General features: G+C 37.3%; 1 protein-coding gene across 3 annotated transcripts in view; it reads left to right on the forward strand.

The window, feature by feature from the left end:
* Nucleotides 1–21,271, forward strand: part of smarcc1a (SWI/SNF related, matrix associated, actin dependent regulator of chromatin, subfamily c, member 1a) — a 111,128-nt gene that overhangs the window by 51,573 nt on the left and 38,284 nt on the right. For all 3 annotated transcript variants that reach the window (XM_039737713.1, XM_039737714.1, XM_039737715.1), the window contains exons 8-15: nucleotides 1,418–1,493; nucleotides 5,534–5,620; nucleotides 7,553–7,671; nucleotides 9,351–9,475; nucleotides 16,753–16,812; nucleotides 17,367–17,404; nucleotides 18,201–18,328; nucleotides 18,525–18,596. In XM_039737713.1, coding sequence (XP_039593647.1) covers nucleotides 1,418–1,493; nucleotides 5,534–5,620; nucleotides 7,553–7,671; nucleotides 9,351–9,475; nucleotides 16,753–16,812; nucleotides 17,367–17,404; nucleotides 18,201–18,328; nucleotides 18,525–18,596 — 705 coding nt within the window. The remainder of the gene's footprint in view (nucleotides 1–1,417; nucleotides 1,494–5,533; nucleotides 5,621–7,552; nucleotides 7,672–9,350; nucleotides 9,476–16,752; nucleotides 16,813–17,366; nucleotides 17,405–18,200; nucleotides 18,329–18,524; nucleotides 18,597–21,271) is intronic.

The following is a 21,271-nucleotide window of genomic DNA, read 5'->3' on the forward strand; positions in this document are numbered from 1 at the left end:
ATGTTAACTGTAGTGGTTAACTGAGAAATAAAAACTACAAAAAATTGTCCTGTATCCAGTTGTCTGTATATTCTGTTCATCTGGCTTTTGGTCACCCTTCTCTAGAGCTGTAAAATGATCGTGGCTCGGCCTTTGATTTTAAACTTGTGCAGGATGATTTGCAATTTGGTTCAAAATAAGACATGCCTTTTTCAAAAGATCTATTTTCTAAAGTAAGTTAACAAATTCTGCTCAATAGGCTGAAATAAACCAAGATGTTTCAATGAAGCCAGATTTTTAAGATTGTCTTTAACCTCATTAGCTTTACATTTTTTTCCACAAAAAAAATATTAAAACATGTCCATTTTCTCATTTGAAAAAAATATTTTTATCAAAACATCTGACTTTTGTAAACATGCAAAACACTAAAAAAAGAACAAAATCTGAAGTGTGTAAAGTACTGTATAGTAATAATATTAACAGTGCACTGTACACGTGTAAGTGACGTGTCTCCCTCAAGTTCACCAGAATCGCTCTGTTTCACTGACCATTTCAATTTCACTACCTGAAGAATGATTCTCCTCTTCATCTCTGCTGATGAGAAGCATTTCTTACAAGACACTATTATAAGGCTACCAGAAGACGTGTCTACTCCATTGCCCAGGTAACACTTGGGCCTGACACTTGTGCAAGATACGCATAAACCATTGCCTGAGTAACATTTGACTCTTAATGTTGTTGGTACTTTACAGCCCAAGTAATCCTCATTGTCCAAGCACCACCCGGGACTAACACTTTTAGCACTTTTTTTTTTTTTAAAAACAGCTTGAGTGATGCTTGGATCTAATGCTTAGTAGGTTAAATTATCTCGTGTAGCTTTTAAATAAGCAGAACTCTGATTCTAGAAAGCTTGTCATTTTTATGCAGTTTTCAAATTCTACCACTTTTTAGCTCAGTATTTTTTTTGTATTAATAATACATTTTTTTACACATTTAACTGTTTTAAACTGTTTATTTCACCCCTATGCCAATGTATAAACATTTGAAGATGTCCGTAAACTATGATTATATATTTACTAACTTGTGCTAGTGTATGAAAGAAATGATGCATTGGCCAGTTAGTGCCAAATCAACAGAATGAAAGCACGATTTCATTGAATAAACAGAAGAATTATGCCTAGGGGGAGTGGTTCTCAGCTCAAGCCATAAATCACAAACGTGAAATTTGCTTTCCTTAATTTTATTAATTCAACTTGACAGTTTTTTTTACTTTTAAGTAAATTAATATTGAAGGTTATGTTTATTCTTTAATGCAGGCCTATGTGCAGTACATTATAAAAATGTTAGTGCTAATATTCATTTGTACTAACTTGTAAATTTTAATACATATGTTGGTGATTTCGACTTAATTATATAATGTTCTCCCGTGTTTTGACAGCTATGATACTTGGGTTCCTGCCAGTGAGGTTGATTGTGAAGTAGAAGACACCCCAAACCCTGAACGACCTTGGAAAGTGAGTAATGTTTCAGTGAACCCTGCATAATTTTTGCACTTTGTTGTGGTGTTGCACTCTGTGAAGCTAATGCATATAAATTATAATGGCTGGATGGTTTACATTAGGTTCCATTTTATACAGTAAGATATTGATATGCCCACTGGCAAATAAGTCTCAAATGCCTGAAGAAATTTGACTTAAGGATTTGGCTAGGTTGGTTCTGACTTGTTTTATTACATTTGCTATGTAAATAGCTTTTGTCACATCATCTTTACTGTTCTTTATTGTGTAGTATTTTAGCGATTATTTTTACGTAATGAGATTACATTGTTACATTATTGAGAAACTGTAGGAAGATATTAAAGACCCTTCTGAGAAAGTGTCTCATAGGTTTGTTCTTGTCCTGGCTTAGTAAATAAACTATAGGGGTTGCAGAAGAGACTGCTTGCACTCATGTGCATTCATGTTTTATGATTGGATGTCATACTGTATTGTTCATGTTGCTTACCTCTAGCTAAATAATTTAAATACATGTTAACGTCAGATTTTCATTGCTTGGTTGGCATCTCCCGTTAGTGAGGCAGTGGTTCTTACGTACAGGAATAAGCTGTGAAATTCTGAAATTTGGATTTATTTTTCTGCTTATCCTGGTTGAGTGGCCTACAGTGCATCCGGAAAGTATTCACAGCGCGTCACTTTTTCCACATTTTATGTTACAGCCTTATTGCAAAATGGACTTAATTCGTTTTTTTCCTCAGAGTTCTACACACAACACCCCATAATGACAATATGAAAAAAGTTTACTTAAGGTTTTTGCAAATTTATTAAAAATTTTAAAAAAACTGAGAAATCACATGTACATAAGTATTCACAGCCTTTGCTCAATACTTTGTCGATGCACCTTTGGCAGCAATTACAGCCTCAAGTCTTTTTGAATATGATGCCTATCCTTGGCCAGTTTCGCCCATTCCTCTTTGAAGCACCTCTCAAGCTCCATCAGGTTGGATGGGACGCGTCGGTGCAAAGCCATTTTAAGATCTCTCCAGAGATGTTCAATCGGATTCAAGTCTAGGCTCTGGCTGGGCATTTACAGAACATTTACAGAGTTGCCCTGAAGCCACTCCTTTGATATCTTGGTTGTGTGCTTAGGGTCGTTGTCCTTCTGAAAAACAAACTGTCGCTCCAGTCTGAGGTCAAGAGTGCTCTGGAGCAGGTTTTCATCCAGGATGTCACTGTACATTGCTGCAGTCATCTTTCCCTTTATCCTGATGCTGTCACTACCATGCTTACTGTAGGGATGGTATTGCCCTGGTGATGAGCGGTGCCTGGTTTCCTCCAAACGTGACGCCTGGCATTCACACCAAAGAGTTCAATCTTTGTCTCATCAAACCAGAGAATTTTGTTTCTCATGGTCTGAGAGTCCTTCAGGTTCCTTTTGGCAAACTCCAGGCGGGCTGCCATGTGCCTTTTAACTAAGGAGTGGCTTCTGTCTGGGCACTCTACTATACAGGCCTGATTGGTGGATTGCTGCAGAGATGGTTGTCCTTCTGGAAGGTTCTCCTCTCTCCACAAAGGACCTCTGGAGCTCTGACAGAGTGACCATCGGGTTCTTGGTCACCTCCCTAACTAAGGCCCTTCTCCCCGATCGCTCAGTTTAGATGGCCGGCCAGCTCTAGGAATAGTCCTGGTGGTTTCAAACTTCTTCCACAATTGGATGATGGAGGCCACTGTGCTCATTGGGACCTTCACAGCAGCAGATATTTTTTCTGTAACCTTCCCCAGATTTGTGCCTCGAGACAATCCTGTCTTGGAGGTCTACAGTCAATTCCTTTGACTTCATGCTTGGTTTGTGCTCTGAAATGAACTGTCAACTGTGGGACCTTATATAGACAGGTGTGTGCCTTTCCAAATCATGTCCAATCAACTGAATTTACCACAGGTGGACTCCAATTAAGTTTCAGAAACATCTCAAGGATGTTCAGGGAAACAGGATGCACCTGAGCTCAATTTTGAGCTTCATGTCAAAGGCTGTGAATACTTATGTACATGTGCTTTCTCGATTTTTTTTATATTTAATAAATTTGTAAAAACCTCAAGCAAACTTTTTTTCACGTTGTCATTATGGGTGTCCATCCATCCATTCTCTTCCGCTTATCCGAGGTCGGGTCGCGGGGGCAGCAGCTTAAGCAGAGAGGCCCAGACTTCCCTCTCCCGCCACTTCTTCCAGCTCTTCGGGAGAATCCCAAAGGCGTTCCCAGGCCAGCCGGGAGACATAGTCCCTCCAGCGTGTCCTGGGTCTTCCCTGGGCCTCCTCCCGGTTGGGCGTGCCGAACACCTCACCAGGGAGGCGCCCAGGAGGCATCCTGATCAGATGCCCGAGCCACCTCATCTGACTCCTCTCGTCGCGAGGAGCAGCGGCTCTACTCTGAGCCCCTTTTTAAAGAGGGGGACCACCACCCGGTCTGCCAATCCAGAGGCACTGTCCCCGATGTCCATGCGATGTTGCAGAGACGTGTCAACCAAGACAGTCCTACAACATCCAGAGCCTTAAGGAACTCCGGTATCTCATCCACCCCGGGCCCTGCCACCAAGGAGTTTTTGACCACCTCGGTGACTTCAGTCCCAGAGATGGGAGAGCCCACCTCAGAGTCCCCAGGCTCTGCTTCCTCATTGGAAGGCATGTTAGTGGGATTGAGGAGGTCTTCGAAGTACTCCTCCCACCGACCCACAATGTCCCGAGTCGAGGTCAGCAGCGCACCATCCCCACTATATACGGTGTTGACACTGCACTGCTTCCCCCTCCTGAGACGCCGGACGGTGGACCAGAATCTCCTCGAAGCCGTCCGAAGTCGCTCTCCATGGCCTCTCCAAACTCCTCCCATGCCCGAAGTTTTGCCTCAGCAACAACCGGCCGCGTTCGCTTGGCCTGCCGGTACCTATCAGCTGCCTCCAGAGACCCACAGGACAAAAAGTCCTATAGGACTCCTTCTTCAGCTTGACGGCATCCCTCACCGCGGTGTCCACCAACGGGTTCGGGATTGCCGCCACGACAGGCACCGACCACCTTGCGGCCACAGCTCCGGTCAGCCGCCTCAACAATAGAGGCACGGAACATGGCCCATTCGACTCAATGTCCCCACCTCCCTCGGGGCGTGGTTGAAGTTCTGCCGGAGGTGGGAGTTGAAGCTACTTCTGACAGGAGACTCTGCCAGCCGTTCCCAGCAGACCCTCACAACACGCTTGGGCCTACCAGGTCTGACCGCATCTTCCCCACCATCGAAGCCAACTCACCACCAGGTGGTGATCAGTTGACAGCTCCGCCTCTCTTCACCCGAGTGTCCAAGACATATGGCCGCAAGTCCGACGACACGACCACAAAGTCGATCATCGACCTGAGGCCTAGGGTGTCCTGGTGCCAAGTGCACATATGAACACCCTTATGCTTGAACATGGTGTTCGTTATGGACAATCCGTGACGAGCACAGAAGTCCAATAACAAAACACCGCTCGGGTTCAGATCGGGGGGGCCATTCCTCCCAATCACGCCTTCCAGGTCTCACTGTCATTGCCCACGGAGCATTGAAGTCTCCCAGCAAAACGAGGGAATCCCCAGAAGGTATGCCCTCTAGCAACCCTCCAGAGACTCCAAAAGGGTGGATACTCCAAACTGCTGTTCGGGCGCATACGCACAAACAACAGTCAGGACCCTTCCCCCACCCGGGTGGAGGGAGGCCACCCTCTCGCCCACCGGGTAAACCCCAATGCACAGGCTCCAGTCGGGGATGGTGTTGTGTGTAGAATTCTGAGGGAAAAAAAGGAATTTAATCCATTTTGGAATAAGGCTATAACATAATGTGGAAAAAGTGATGCGCTGTGAATACTTTCCGGATGCACTGTGTACTATGAGCATTGCTTTATAAAGTAAATATTACTTTAATTGTGGCTTATTTTTACTTAAAGTTAATAACTGTATTGTATGCTTCTGCTGTCTTAAGCCATGAAAACAACTTGAGTTTATTTTTCTAATTGGGCTTAATTTCTTTCTTGTCTCGGTTTAGGTTAATTCCAAGTGGGTTCTTGACACAGATTCTTTTAATGAATGGATGAATGAGGAAGATTATGAAGTGGATGAAAACAAGAAGTCTGTAAGTAGAATTTTTGAATGTGTACTGAAAATCAAACTATACTATACCTTTTGCAGTTCAGCCAGAACACACCCACACCCATACTTGCTGCTGTAATCTGAGTACTGAATTCTGTCTCTTCAGTAGAGCCTGTATCAGTAACACATACAAGATGGCCCTGTATACTAGCCCATCAGAAGACTCTGTGTCACTCGCTCACTCACACGGCACAGTATTTTTAGACTTGATCAAGTATCTACAGCATTATTTTGAATTGTTAAGAAACTGGAGTCTCTAGATAAAAACATTTAAATACTGTACCAAGGATCTTGTAGTCCAAATTCTGCATTTACCGTAAAGAAATACAAAAATCACAACTTATTTCAAAACGTTTGGTTAAGTCCAATTTTATTATAGTTAAAAAAAACAAAAGAACTAAAATTCAAAACTGAAACTATTAATAAAAAATATTTTCATAAACTGAAATAAAATAATTAACAAAACCGAAACGAAAAACTAAATAAAACCTTTAAAGTATCTGGAAAGACTAATGGAAATTAGAATTTACTAAAAATTGTAGTTTTTGTCATAACTGGTCTTATGCAAGGGCTAACCTTTCAACATATTAATAAGAATTTCATTTTTTTTTTTTTTGAAAACATAGTCCAGCAATTAGTCTTTAACCCTGGTAACTTTTAATTCTGAAGCAGAAAGTGTTTCATCAAGAGCCACCTACATATATTCATCCAGTAAATGGCAGCTGGTGACGGAGAGCAGGTATTCACACAGCATTTGTGGTGGCAAAGCAAGTTCAACATGGGCGTGTAAAGCATGTGAAATTTCAGGAGCTGATAGTGACAGCATGGTAGATTCTGGATCAAGATTTAGTGAAGCATACCAAGGTGATGATTCTGCTTTGAATGTGCTTGGTAGCTTTCATTCACTGGATCTCTGGGGCTCAAGAGAGAAGTATTAGATACAGTTAATCCCTTACAGAATTTCAGTCTGTTCATAAATGATGGCATGTTAGTTGTAGTTCTGACTGAGCCCAAGATACAGTATGCACACAGATATTATTACAGCAGCACACACTAAACCAAATTCCAGGCTGTATGAGTCTTATGTCTGTTATGATGAGCTACTACATTTCCTTGCAAATAAGGTCAGAAATAATACATAAAAAAAAAAAACTAAAAAGGCAAGACTATAATAAACCTTGGTTAAGATATGCAACATAACCTGTGTCTAAAACATCTTTCACATGTGACAGTGTTCATTCTAAAGTTTGAAAACACAAGTGACCTATCTCATTAATGTTAAATGTTCTCGTTATCACGCATAATAGCTCATTTTACCATAAAGGCTTTTTGCAACCTCACGTGAAGTGCACAGCTGTTGCTGTTATCAAAATTGATGTCCTCAAAGATGAACATTTGTGCCTTGGTGAAGCAAAAGACTTGCCGGAAATGGTCATATTGATCTAGTTTGAACATTATTGTACTGACACTGGAGAGCTATTTAGCACAGAGGACAAGTTCAAGATGGCAGAGGCTCACATAAGTAAAGCCCATTTTGAAATATACACTTACAGATCAACCTTTCAATCTGTTGGTTTCATCATCAATAATTAAATGGCATTTAATTTGTGACTTTTGCTGCCTGTTGCTGAAAATCGCGGACAAAGCTGTAGCAGTTCCACTTAAATAGACGGTGAATCCCAGCATGACAAGAAAGTATGTGGATAGAAAAAATGTGGTGGTCTTTTAATCAAGTTAGGTGGCAAATAAAGTGTACATAGGGAAAGAGGAGTATGCCACCATGTGAGGTTAATGTAGTTTTTTTGAGCAAACTAACATACTAATAATTTAACTGCTGGTAACTTGCAAATCATGAGTTGCTATTTTATGTAAGTTTGCATGTTTCTTTGTTATTATGCCTTTTGCTTCTCCCTAGTCTTCACGCACTCCTGATCGGAAAGAAAGGAAAGCAGCTGCTAGTGGAAAGAAGAGAAGGAGATCTCCTACTCCCCCACCAACCCCAGTAGAATCCCGGAAAAAGGGAAACAAGAAAGGGTATGGCAATGCATCTTACCTTATCAGTAGAAATAATGGATTTGTGTTTTTTTTAAAGTAAAATTCTGTACTATTTGAAATTGAAAAAAATCAAATACTCAGAGGATCTGTACAGATTTTTTTCAAAACATGGCAGGATCTAATCAGTAATATTTTAGAATAAGCTCTTAAAGCACAGAGAAAGCAATTATTTCTGTACAGTATTTCTTTTTCTTCTCTATTCATCTCTATTGGCTTATGAAACTTATCAATTTAGATATGTTTACAAACCTTAAGTTTTACTCTGTTGGCCTTGCTGTCTCTCTCAGGGGTGGGGATCGACTTGATCTCAATCCTACTTTTGTAAAAATTGATTTTGTGTGGAATGATTGCAATAAAATTAATAAAATTTCAAAAACAAAAAAAAGGAAAATTCAACAACACAAGAGTGTCCGTGATTTGTTAGTACAGGGATTGATTTTCAGAATACCGTATTGGAAATTGTGCCTTTCTTTTTGAAACTTGCTTAATGGTTTAACTTCATAAAAAAGGGAAGATGCTGCTGTTGTTTCAAGACTAATATAAAATTATAACAAGACTTAAGCTATTTTACAATTTTATTCTACTTTGAAAGCATGATAAAGTGACCTGTCATGCATAATTTGAAATAGCAAGATGGAGTATTATCTAATATGTTAGTAGCCAAGCAGCATTTCAAAGACATTTATTGGAGCATTTAAAACCTCTCTGTTCATTTCTAAAAATTAGTTTTAATATTATATTTGTATTATATTTGAAGTGATTATTGGAGGTTTTGAAGCAAACAGGGTGTTCATTAGTACATCCAAATGAAATGAATACTGAGATGACACCAGAATGCAGTCTTTAGTTTCAAGTTACTGGTGTTGAGGACTGTCTATATTAGTGGCTAATTCTAGCTATGTCCACATACAAGGTATGCATTAATTACATATTTCTGATGGCTTATGCGAGATGTGTTTAAAAACAAAAAATTATTAAATTGTTTTTGTATGGATGCTGAAATAATGGATTATTCAGTTGATAAGTTTAATTTCACAAAGGTAGGCTTATAGTGGACATAAATGTGAATATATAGGAAGATATTTGATAAGTGAAAACATCACTGGTTCATGACAGTTGAAAGTTTTAATAAATTTTAATTAATTTACCTATGTAGTGCTACTTTTAAATACAGTAGGTGTTCTTAACCAGGCATATTTTCTTGCATGTGCAGATGCAAAAACGTATCTTTCACAAGAAATGTAATCAAAGTAACATGTACAACAGATTTTAAGTGTCTCCAGAAGTAGAGTTATCTACCAAAAAAAAAGCTAAATAATCTTGGTTAACACTAATTAATGCAATATCAATATATAATTTTTGGAATTAGGTATTGTAAGTACTAATTGCAAGCATTATTTATTATTCAATAAATACATTTGGTGTTTGCACTTAGAAACAAAGTTGTCTATAATGATATCACTCTTTATTAATCAAAACCCCACCTCACAGTCCTAAAAATTACTTGCATTTATGATGCAACTATAAATGGAATTCAGGCCCTGAAGTAAGTGACTCATTAAGGTGCGCGGTTTCCCAGTGTTTACCCTGCACTGGTGGTTACTATATGGCTTTAGTCTTGTCTTCCCTTGATTCTCATATCTACTTCTTCTCTTCAGTCAGCCAACTCCCTATGGAAAACGCCGTAGCCAGCGAGAGGAGGAGGAACAGGAAGATTTGACAAAAGATATGGAAGATCCTACCCCGGTGCCCAATATGGAAGAGGTCATTCTCCCTAAGAATGGTGTGTTTTCATCTAGGAAAATGTTTTCAGATAATATTGATGCAGATTCTGTTGGGTTTAGAATGAAAGTGAAAATAATCTTTATATACTTAAGAGTAAAGGCAAAAAACTTCTTCTGTTCTTATGCCTTTCTTTGTTAATCTAACTTGGGGAGCAGCTCAGTTTTTCTTTATTTTGTAGCACTTTTTTTACTTAAAACGTTTATTACTGACTTCTGATTAACAATGAAAACTGAAGTTGCAAGTAACATTAATTGACTTGAGTGCATTGGACGATGTCTCCAGTCATTCCGTACATGTGAGGCAGATTGACAACAAGGAGACAAAGGCAGTTTTACAGGAATGTATTCATCTTCGGTTTATAAGTGTCATTTCATAAAGGTAGTATTAAAGCTGGGGATGAGAGAGCCATTAGGCAAATGAAAGCATCAGGAGTTAGACATTTTAAATTTTAATTAGTTTTACTTGTCAATTAAATATTACTCTCATTTCATAAAGCAGCTAATATTTCTTCCATGTACTGATGCAGAAATAAAAAATCTCAAAGCGGGAAAAGGAACCTGATTTTGAAGAATGTATTATTGCAGTGTAGCTTTAGTGAGTTTGTGCAAATGAACATATCCTGAATAATCATGATATTCACTAATGCATGTGGCACTCGTATAGTAATGTTAGAATTTTTTAATGTTTTATTTTGAATTTAAGTAGGATATTTTCAGTTACTGAAAAAAAATATTATTATGCACATGGTAAGATAAAAAGATGTCCATGATGATATCATTCTTTATAAACCATGTGTTGAAATCCTGCCATTTGCTGTTATTCTAGGAAGAAAATCCTAAATGACAAATGAAATTCAAGCTGTGGACAGTTGGGAATTGTTAACAGCATTTTAACATGAAAATGCGATCTGCATGTTGTGGTAACTCACACATTGTAAATTAGCTTACATTTCATTTTTGAACAAAAAAACACCATTATTATGAGAGACACCCATTTCAAAAGAAGACACGCTGTGCACCCTAGCTCAACATTTGTCTCCTTCTGCAATGAACTTTGACGCCTGGGGCGTTCTTTCCTCTTGAAAGACCAAATCACAGTAAACTTCTTGTGCCACATGGTTGGTTTTGTTTTGACTTTCTTCTGTATTTATGTGAGGACTCGCACTATTAAACACGAAAACATATAATTACCTTGAGAAATGTAGTACCAGGAATATGTGAAAAAACTTTTTCTAGATCCCTTTTGTTGTCATAAGCATATCCTGAAAATACAGAACATTAGCACAATCTAGATGAGAGCAGGTCATTCAACCCTATAAAGGTTTTCAGTCCTATCTAAAATAAATAAATAAACTCTTGTTTTAAAAGTCCCTTATTTGGTAGCTTATTCCAAATGTCTGTGGTTTCTGTAAAGAAAAACTTCCTAATGTTTATTCGAAATTTACCCTTAACAAGTTTCCAATTGTGTTCCTGTGTTCTTGATGAACTAATTTTAAAATAACAGCCTCGATCCACTGTAGTAATCCCCTTCATAATTTTAAACACTTCAATCATGTCTCCTCTTCCTTTGCTTAAACTGAAAAGGCTCAGCTCTTTTAATCTTTCCTCGTAATTCATCCCCTATAGCCCTGGGATCGGCTTAGTCGCTCTTCTCTGGACTTTTTATACCGGTACTATGTCATTTTTGTAGCCTGGAGACCACAACTGTACACAGTACTCAAGATGAGGCCTCATCAGTGCATTATAAAGCTTGAGCATAACATCCTTGGACTTGTACTTTACACATCATTCTATATAACCTAATATTCTACTAGCCTTCTTTAGTAGCTTCTGAATACTGTCTGGAAGTTGATAGTGTAGAGTCCACTCCATCCATCCATCCATCCATTTTCCAACCCACTGAATCTGAACACAGGGTCAAGGGAGTCTGCTGGAGCCAATCCCAGCCAACACAGGGCACAAGGCAGGAAGCAATCCTGGGCACGGTGCCAAGCCACCACAGGTAGAGTCCACTAAGACTCTTAAATCCTTCTTATAAGGTCTACTTTTGATTGTCAGACCTCCCATTGTGTATTCAAACCTAATATTTTTGCTTCCTACATATAATATGTTTACATTTACTGACATTAAATTTCATCTGCTACAAATCTGGTAAAGCCTGTATGCTTTCCAGGTCCCTCTGTATTGATTAAACGGATTATCAGTTATCTGCCAATCCACCTATCTTGGTATCATCTGCAAACTTAACTAGCTTGTTACTTATATTCCTACATGTTTTTAAAATAGCAGCGGCCCTATCACTTACTCCTGTGGAACCAGATAATACTGATAAGGTTCCTGGCACCCTAACTCTCTGCTTCCTGTACGTCCTTAGTAGTCCCTTATGCCTTTGGGAGGTTATCCACTTCCTCACTTGTGAAAACATCAGAAAAATGTGAGTTTAGAGCATCTGCTATTTCACTCTCTGTATTTTTAATTCCTCCTTACTATCCCTGATGTATTTCACCTCCTCCTTGACTCTTCTTTTACTACTAAAATACTGAAATAATCTGTTTGGGTCATCTTTCGCCTTATCTATGTTCCTCTGTCTTTTAGGCTCTCTAATATCCTTCTTAATGGTTGCCTTCATGTTCTCGTATACCCTGCAGTTCACACTGGAGTTATTAGTTTTATATGCCTTATACAGCTGTTTTTTTTTTCCTTTGCAGCTTCTTTTTTAACTCTTTATTAACCCACTGTGGAGTTTTTTAAATTTCCCATTAATTCCAAATTTAGGTATGTACAGTACCTGTCCTGCATTACATATAAACATTTTTAAAACTGTTCCACTGCTCCTCGGCTCTCTTCACACTTAAAAATGTATCCCAGTCTATCCCCTTTAGAATTTGCTGCATCTGCTCAAAATTTGCCTTACCAAAGATAAACCTAACAGTTTTTGTTTTACCATCCACACTCTTCTAAAACACTGAACTGTATTATTTTATGGTCGCTTGGCCCTAGTAATCCAGTCACCTCTTTCTCCTCAATTCTGTCCTGATTATTACAAAATACTAAATCTAGTTGTGCTTTAACATAACTGTATTAAAAATCAGTCACAGATAAATTCTAAAAACTCCTGTTCTTGTGCTCTGCTGTTTGCAAAGTTATCCCACTAAGATAAAGTCCCCCTTGACTATAATATCCCCCTGTAAACTTGCCATTTTAATATTACTGAAAAGATGTGTTTTGAAATGATTATCTACACTTCGCACTCTGTAGCACACACGTAAAGTAATACCTCTTTCCCTAATGCTTTCCAGGCAAAGCCACATGTCCTCACTATGATGGGGTTCATCCTCAAACTGAATAGGACTTGCATTTAAGTTCTCTTTGACATAAACAGCAACTCCATCTCCTTTTCTGTTCTATGATTCCTAAAAAATGTGTACCCCCCTCTGTTATACTTATTCCCATCTTTCTTATTTAGCCAGGTTTTCTTTATTGCTATAATTATTGTAATTAGGCTCCTCTATGTATAATTCCATCTCGCTCATTTTTTTCTTGTAGCATTAAAGCAGAGGTTTTGAACTCTGGGCCTGAAGGGCCGCAGTAGCTACAGGTTTTCATTTTAACCCTTTTCCTAATCTGTCAGTAGTTTTCACTGCTAATTATCTCCTTGTTCCTTCATTTCAATAGCCCTGTTTTTAAGGATTCAGTCCTCTGAATTGATTTATTTCGTCATTAAATGACAGCCAGACAGAAATGAGATGTGAAACGAGCCAACAGATAAACAGCTAAACTGTAATTTCAAACTCTAATCAATTTCACTCCAACCAGTCTCTTAATGAAAAACTGATTCTTGCTGTTAATTAAGCCCATGATTTAATTTAATGGCTTGTTGCTGCTCTCATTCTGCCACAGCAAACATTTCCAAATCTGTTGATTTTTCTCTTTTTTTCTAAGAACACCATCAAAATGTTTTGGTGACCTGAGAGATCAACCTTACTGAGACCTTCACCTTTCTTTATTTTCAGATATTGTGTGGTGGGCTTGTTTGATGTCTCATTATTGTTTGGCTACTAATTAAGGAAAAAGAGATAACTAAGGGGCCTGAGTCAAGTTAACTAAAATGAAGGCAAAAGAAGTTAATTAGCAGTAAAGATGGCTCACTAATGAAGAAGATGATTAGAATGAAAACATGCAGCCACTGCAGCCCTTGAGGACCGGAGTTCGACGCCCATGCATTAAAGCAAGCTATAGGCATGTGTTTTTATATTTAAACATTCCTGCTTCACTTTTTTAGGCTTTTTATTTGACAGTGGTGCTTCATGTCCCATAAGACTGTCTTGTAAAATGCAGTGCATTTTTTTAAATTAATACGAAACACTTAACTTTAGACTGCAATTTTGCATATTTTGCAAAAATGCATGTACAATATACTGTTTGTGAGTAAACAACTTTGACCTGAAAAATTCCAAACTTATCCTTTAATTGCTTTCACACATGATTTTCTGATTTTCCCCATTATCTTCACATTCTGCTAAAACAGCCATTGCACAGCCTACTGTAGATGTGCAGAAGCCTTTTACTTGATAACTAAGGTCATTGTTTCAAAATTCAGACTTCATCCAGCAAATAAAAACAGCAGGGGCTTAGCTTTCAAAATGTTATACATGTATATCTGTATACCACAGCAGTTGTTTAGTAGAACAGTTATACCTGTCTTGTGAATAAGTTTTAGTTTACCCCTGTTTTTATATCAACGTGTGACCTACAACACTTTGTCAGCTTTGGGAAAAGTGGAGGTTTGGCTTTCTAAGGCATATTAGAGTAGCTTCCATAAGTCCTAAAATTGACCTGGTCTGACAGTTTCTTGCATGGCACTCTGTACTTGTCGTTGATTTAGTAGCATCTTTTCATATCAAAGTGACTGACAGGTCTCCAATAAGATAACTCATAGCCTATCACTTTTCTATACAGCCAACATAATATTACTGTGGAGCCAATCAGTCACTTTATGTAGGTAAACCTTCCTCAGGCAGCCTTGCTGGCTGCGAATGTAGTTGTAGTGATTGTGTTTTTTTGTGTTTATAACGATGTATAAAGGATGTTTTATGATAAAGCTAAAATGTTTTTCATATGGCTTTAATAAAATAATACTGCTTTAACTTTCTCACCCACTATGTATATTTTCATGTGAGAAATGGTGTCAGATCAGTTATCTGTTTATAGGTCTTGGTGGAGCTGAAATTCTTAAAAGCAGGAAGTTAAACAATTAAAAGGGAAAATTAAGTTGAGGCTATTTGTCATAAAACTGCTATTTTTTCTGTGCAGAGAACAATAAGATATTTTGTTCTTTATTTTATGTTAATAGGTGACCATTTAGTGTGGTGGTTAGCAGTGCTAAAAATCTTGTGCTGGTCTTGGGCTGTGTGGTGTCTGTGCAATCTTAAGTGTGTTCATATATTTCACTGTGGGTGCTCTAGTTATCCTCTGATATCCTCAAACCCATGCAGGTTAGGTTGATACAAGATTCCAGTGCAGATGTGTCCATGAGTGGACCCTGCTATCTCCTGCTTATACTCAATGCTGCTGAATAGGTTCTGCCCCAATTCTAAATTACATTAAGCAGATCTGATTATGTGCAGTCTCCTCCAAAACTATTGCACACCTGGGAAAGTAGAGTACAATGGGCTATAAAATAATCACCTTTGACCTTAATCTCACACTGGAAAAAATGAGAGAAATCCATTTCTTAAATGTGAATTTATTTTGAGAAAAATTAATCAAACTTCAAGAAATAATTAATTTTAACAAACCCACATGTGCCACACTTAATGGCACCCTTACATTCACTTAAAGGTGAATTTTCTATAACCCTTTTAGTGAATTTACTGTAAATTGTAATTATTATCCAACTTGTTTTCCACTTGCATTTTCATCTTTCCTCACTAGAGAAAAATATGTTCTTTAGCAAATGGTAATATGCATTTTGTTCTGTTATTTTAATAAAAAAAATATTTCTTTAACTAAAACCTTACTTAACAAATAACTGTTTTTTTAATTAAAACTATTTCAGGTAGTTTTTAATGCACAATTTCTTTCTGGTACAACCAATAGTTTATAACTGTTAAGTTGATAAAATCTGTCAATCTTTCTAATACTTTTTCTCATTTACTATATTCTGCCAATGGTGGACTGTAAATATTGAGACACATGCTGTGTGAGAACATAGGTATCTCCCCCTTTCATAGACAGGGAAAGAGATGGTGAGGGTGTTAAGCAAATAAACTGATGTTTGCGTGCCACTTTAAAATGGCCTTTAGGAAACACTTACATTTTTGCATTGGGGGTTATTAGTACCTTTTTAATGTGTTTAAATGTTAAATTAAAGCATCTCATTAAAAAACATAATACATTTAAAATCTTTTCATTCTAGGAAAATAAATATTTAAACAGACCTTCATTACCAGTACCATATGTATTGGTAATTGTCTGTTTTCCATATATGGTGGGGTATTGCACTGCTAAATGCTCTGCTTATTAAGTAGCAAGAATGATTACATAAAGAACAAAGCACAATTCATTGAAGAACATGCATAGCTTTTTTAGAGGATTTTTTCCCTGAAACTCCTGGTGCTGTTTAGAATGATGAGATACTAATCAAATGCAATACAATAACATTTTTAACTTTCTCCTTGTTTCTACATAGAATTTTCTAAATTTGGCCATCCAAATAGTGCTGTAGCAACTTGATATGTCTTGCATATTATCAGTTAGCCGTGTGTAGATTTTAAAGTTCAACAAAGTTTTTGGTGGTTTGGAGACCACAGTTTCGTCTCTTTTTTAAAAAGTACTTTGCCATAAAAACTGTACCTAGTGACCACTGTGTGCCACCCCTGATTTTTGTAGTCTGGGGATCCTCTGCTGTTTCGATAAGAACATAGTATGCTAAACAAATTTATTCTTTAGGTAGAAGTGAATAATAATACTCAACTTTTGAAGTGTACAATAGGTTATATGGTGAAATTCAAAATATTGTAACTTAAAGATGCAAGAGTCCTGTTATTGAGTCAGATTATTAAAGAAGGTAATGAATGTATAAAAGCAGTTATTTAATTTGAGTCTCCCAGACATCAGTTTTTGGAATAATACTGGAAACGCACTACTGAGTAGTATGTGTGTGTGTGTGTGTTGGTTTTTTTTTGTTTTTTTTTTGAGGTTAACGTTAGTTTGGTACTTTTATCTGGATGCCCCTCTTGACTGCATATCTGCTTTATTTCTTATCTTTCATTAGTGAACCCTAAAAAGGATAGTGAAAACACACCAGTTAAAGGGGGAACAGTGGCAGATTTAGGTAAGTGAATTTATTTTACGAACTTGATCATATTCCCTGCTTAGGCAGAAATGGTGAATCTTGATGTGTAAGGTTGCATAAAGATATATTTTATATCAAAGATCTGGATAGGGTGCTGTTCTATCACATGGCCTTCTCACACATACACACACTAATCAATTTTAGAATCGCCCATCTTCCCAACCAGTGTGTTTTTAGGAAGATGGGATGAAGACCCTCCCAGACAGGAGGAAGCAATGCAAACTCCACATGATCAACATTTGGGTGATGGTTCAGTGAAGTATTATCTTTATACCCATTATGCCCCCATGCCAGCCAGCTCTAAAATTAAAAACTCTTTAAACCATTATAAGATAGAAAAATAAAATACACTCTTAATTAACATAGTTTATACTTTCTCATCTGAATGTATTCCTTTAAGGATACAAATTAATAACTTAAAAACAAAAAACTGTGGGTTTGAGGCTACCTAATGATTTATTTCTCAAGTAGAAATGGAATATAACAAACTAGTTAATCATTATGATCTGTAATGGTTCTCTTTTATGTTTCAGATGAACAAGATGATGACTCTGTGGTTACTGGAGCCAAAGTAAGACTTGTGTGCATTTTAGCATCACATGTGCAAACTTGTAGTGTATTACATACTAAGGTTACTAAACTGCTTCTTTTGACATTGAGACTGTAACGGGTATTGTTTTTATTATTGCTGTTTCTTGGCTGCTAACATACTGTCAGTACTCTATATGAGACTTCTTCTTAAACTCTTTTAGTATAGGCATACACTACCTGCTGAGGATGTAATGAACTATAGGCAGTGGACGAAATGCATTACTAATGAGGCTCTTGAGTGTTACTATTCAAGTCATACTTTGGCTGTGTTATAGCTGAAGTATATGTTGCAACTGTTGTGTATTATTTCCCCAGAGTACTAATACTATGTCTGAAGTTAAGAAAGCTGAAAGAGTTAATGTACTGCCTTTGCATAGATAGAACATTTTCCTGTTGTGATATTTGGCTTTTTACATGTGTAATGTACTTGGCTTGCACTGTGCTGAAACCGAACCTGATTCTCTACTGGAGCTACTTCACTATGCCAGTGTATTTGTATTACTGTTTTAATATTTGATCCCATGTGTTTGTAATTTCTGAATTGTGATAAATGCTTCTGTCAATTAAATAAAGTGAAAGTTCTTCATTTCTGTTATGCTGTTCTAGTAGCATATAAAGAGTTCATGTTTTTGGAAAACTTGTGTTGTGGTTACACTATGCAAGTGTTCTAGTCTAGGGTCAACTTTCAATCTCCAGTTCTTCACAGCAACCCTGTGGCATTGTTAAAAGTATGCTACTGGGTGCTAATTAGCTACTTCTTTATATATTTTGTCCAGCAACAAGATGAGGAAGAACAAGGAAAGGTTGAACTGAATCGGCTGATAGACTCTAGTGAAGATAATGTTACAGAACAGACCCATCACATCATCATTCCCAGTTATGCTGCCTGGTTTGACTATAACTGGTGAGTTGTATGAATTCCACTACACATGATTTATTTCAGAGAATTAACAAGTCACATACTTATCCCACCTTGGCTGATCTTTCATATTTATTAAAATATTAATGACAGTCTCCTGTCCTTGGTGGTTTGTTTTTAAATGTGTGCAGATACATGTCAGATACCGAGGTTTCACGTGATTCCGTTCCTGTTTTGACAGCATACATGAAATTGAAAGACGAGCGTTACCAGAGTTCTTTAATGGAAAGAACAAGTCAAAGACCCCAGAGATGTAAGTATCTGGATTCTAATGCAGTGAGATTTTTTTTTTTTTTTACAAAATGTTTTGGTAGTGGCCTCTCAGCACATCATAGCAAAATACCTAAAACTGACAGTATGTTTTAGTTAAAAACATGTGCCTTTTATGTATGTATGTACGTGTGTGTGTGTATATGTATATTTTTATATATACATTTTGTGGCAGTAGGGGGCGCTATTGCTCCCTTGAACCCTCAGGTACAACTCCAGACACCAAGTTAAAGTCCAAGACTCTTTATTTTCTTTTCCCACAGTGCACCAAGCACCTTCCACACTACTCATACAATTAAACTATTAAATGCAATACCACAACAATAAAATCTCCTCCTTGCCCAGACACTTTGCTCCTCTCCCACCCTGCACAGCTCCTGACTGGAGGGAGGCAGCCCCTTAAGTGGGAACCCGGATGGGCTCCAGCTGCTCCCCGGCAATCAGTCCTAGCCACACCCCAGTGTGGCGGAAGTGCCGGCTGCGCACCCGGAAGCCGTCCGGGTGTCTCCTGTCTTCTTCTCCCCAGCACTTCCTGGTGTGGCGGAAGTGCTGGGCTACAGGGTTCCTCAGGCACCGGGGCGCCGCCTGGTGGTGGCCACGGGTCCCTACAGGGCTGTGCTTCCAAGCCCTTTACCCAAGGCCCCCCACATAACCAGGGCGGACGCCCTCACGTCTGGAGGAGGCACAATATATATATATATATATATATATATATAATATATCTATATATATATATATATATATATATATATAATATATCTATATATATATATATATATATATATATATATATATATATATATATATATATATATATCCTAAACCACAAAAAAAGAAACAAGGAAACAGTTCTGGCAAACCCAAAACTACAGCATAATCGGAAGGCAAGTTTCTGAGGGTCAGCAGTTTGCATGATAAACTTCTTATAGGAATACAGGCTCAAGTATAGCTTGACAGCCGTGCAGTACCAATTTCCAGTTGTTTGTTTATTCAGCACTTTAATTTCAGAGTACTTTGAGTACTCTGATGGTGGTGGTTCAAAGGCCTGGACAAGCCCATTTTTGTTGTTTTGCAATTTTAGCAATGACATTCATAGTGCCTCTCAACCTGTGTAATGTAGTGCAAAGTCTTCTCTTTAAAGTTGAAAGTGAAGTAGAAGTGAGCGGAATGATAAAAAATTTTTTATCATGATTTAATTAAAAATTATCACGTAATGGTATATATCACTATAATCTCTGCACGTATTCTTCTCAGACTGAATCCAGTTTTGGTGTTTTGTTTGGCACAATTTTATAGGTTATCGGTAGGTAGTTCTACTTTGTTTCTTTTCATAATGGCCCTTTTAATTAACTAAAGTAATACATTTTATTTATCACATTTCCTATGCTAAAAGCGCTTCAAAAAATTTCTTAATGAACAACGAGGAAAAAGCAGAAAACATTATCAAATACACAACAGTGGATACAAAATATCACCATAAGTACTAAATAAAGGTAAATACAGGAAACAAAGCTTTGAATTACAATAACAGACTTGATACAAATGCAAATCATCCAGAGCACCTTGATATAGTGGTAAACTAAAAAAAATGTTCTGAATGTCACTGTCAAGGTCAGTTAAATGACTTTCTGATCAAATGTGTTTTAATTTTAAAAGAATTATTTGAGGCCGCTGATTTAATTAATTTATATTTAATATTTTTTGTGCAAAATAAAAAAAATAACTATATCAAGATATAAACATTGCACATTCCATTAGATGATATAAAATATTTTCAAATTGTCTACTATATAAGACTACACAGTTTAAAAAAGAAAAGTGACAATAAAAATAAATACTTAAAGAGCTATTCTTTCCAATTCTTTTGGTTCCAAATTGAATAAAAATAAGCAAGCCTAACTAGACTTTTATTGACCTTCATAACTTCTTTATGAACAGAAAGAAAAATTATATAAAAAGAGACCAAAGGAAACATCCATCATATTGACTGAATATTGCCAAAGCATAGCTTATCAGTCCAAGTCTACAATACGGCCTACTGAAGAATGCTTTCACATCCATTACACTACTGATTTTCAGAATCTCAACAAATATTGATGTTGGTGGACAGTTTTTTATAGAGATAGTCTAATTAAGAAAGATTTTTTGTTTGAAACAACATCTCTTCCATTCCTTTAAGGATTTACAGTATTTCAAGATACAAGAATCAAAAATGTAAAAATAATGCTGCCTGTTGCTTGCTTAACTATCATCATGGAGTAAATAAGCATACTTTTATCAGCTTCTTCAATTAATGTGGGAATGGCCCTGTTGAAAATCTAAAGACAGCCAAGTTTAAAAATAACACGGGGTTGTATAATCAGTAGGAGGGATAGGCAGCCCTCTTAGTCTGAATATGTGACTAAAGTAATTTCCTAGATGTGGGGGATGAGGGAAATTCCTTCCATGTGCCATTTCTTCTTCAGCAATTAACAAAGGTGCCTTCCTGATGCACTTCACCAATGTAAAAATGCTAAAGGAAAATTTGCACCGATCAACAAATTTCTATCACTGTCTCGTTTCTACCAGTATACTGCGCAGTACTACTTGGCTGTGAAGCAGCCTGTTGACTATTTGAGAGTATTTTGATTTTTCTTGCATAGAATTCTAATCAGTTCC

The sequence above is a fragment of the Polypterus senegalus genome, chromosome 15 (genome assembly GCF_016835505.1).
Source record: "Polypterus senegalus isolate Bchr_013 chromosome 15, ASM1683550v1, whole genome shotgun sequence".
NCBI classification, from domain to species: Eukaryota; Metazoa; Chordata; class Cladistia; order Polypteriformes; family Polypteridae; genus Polypterus; species Polypterus senegalus.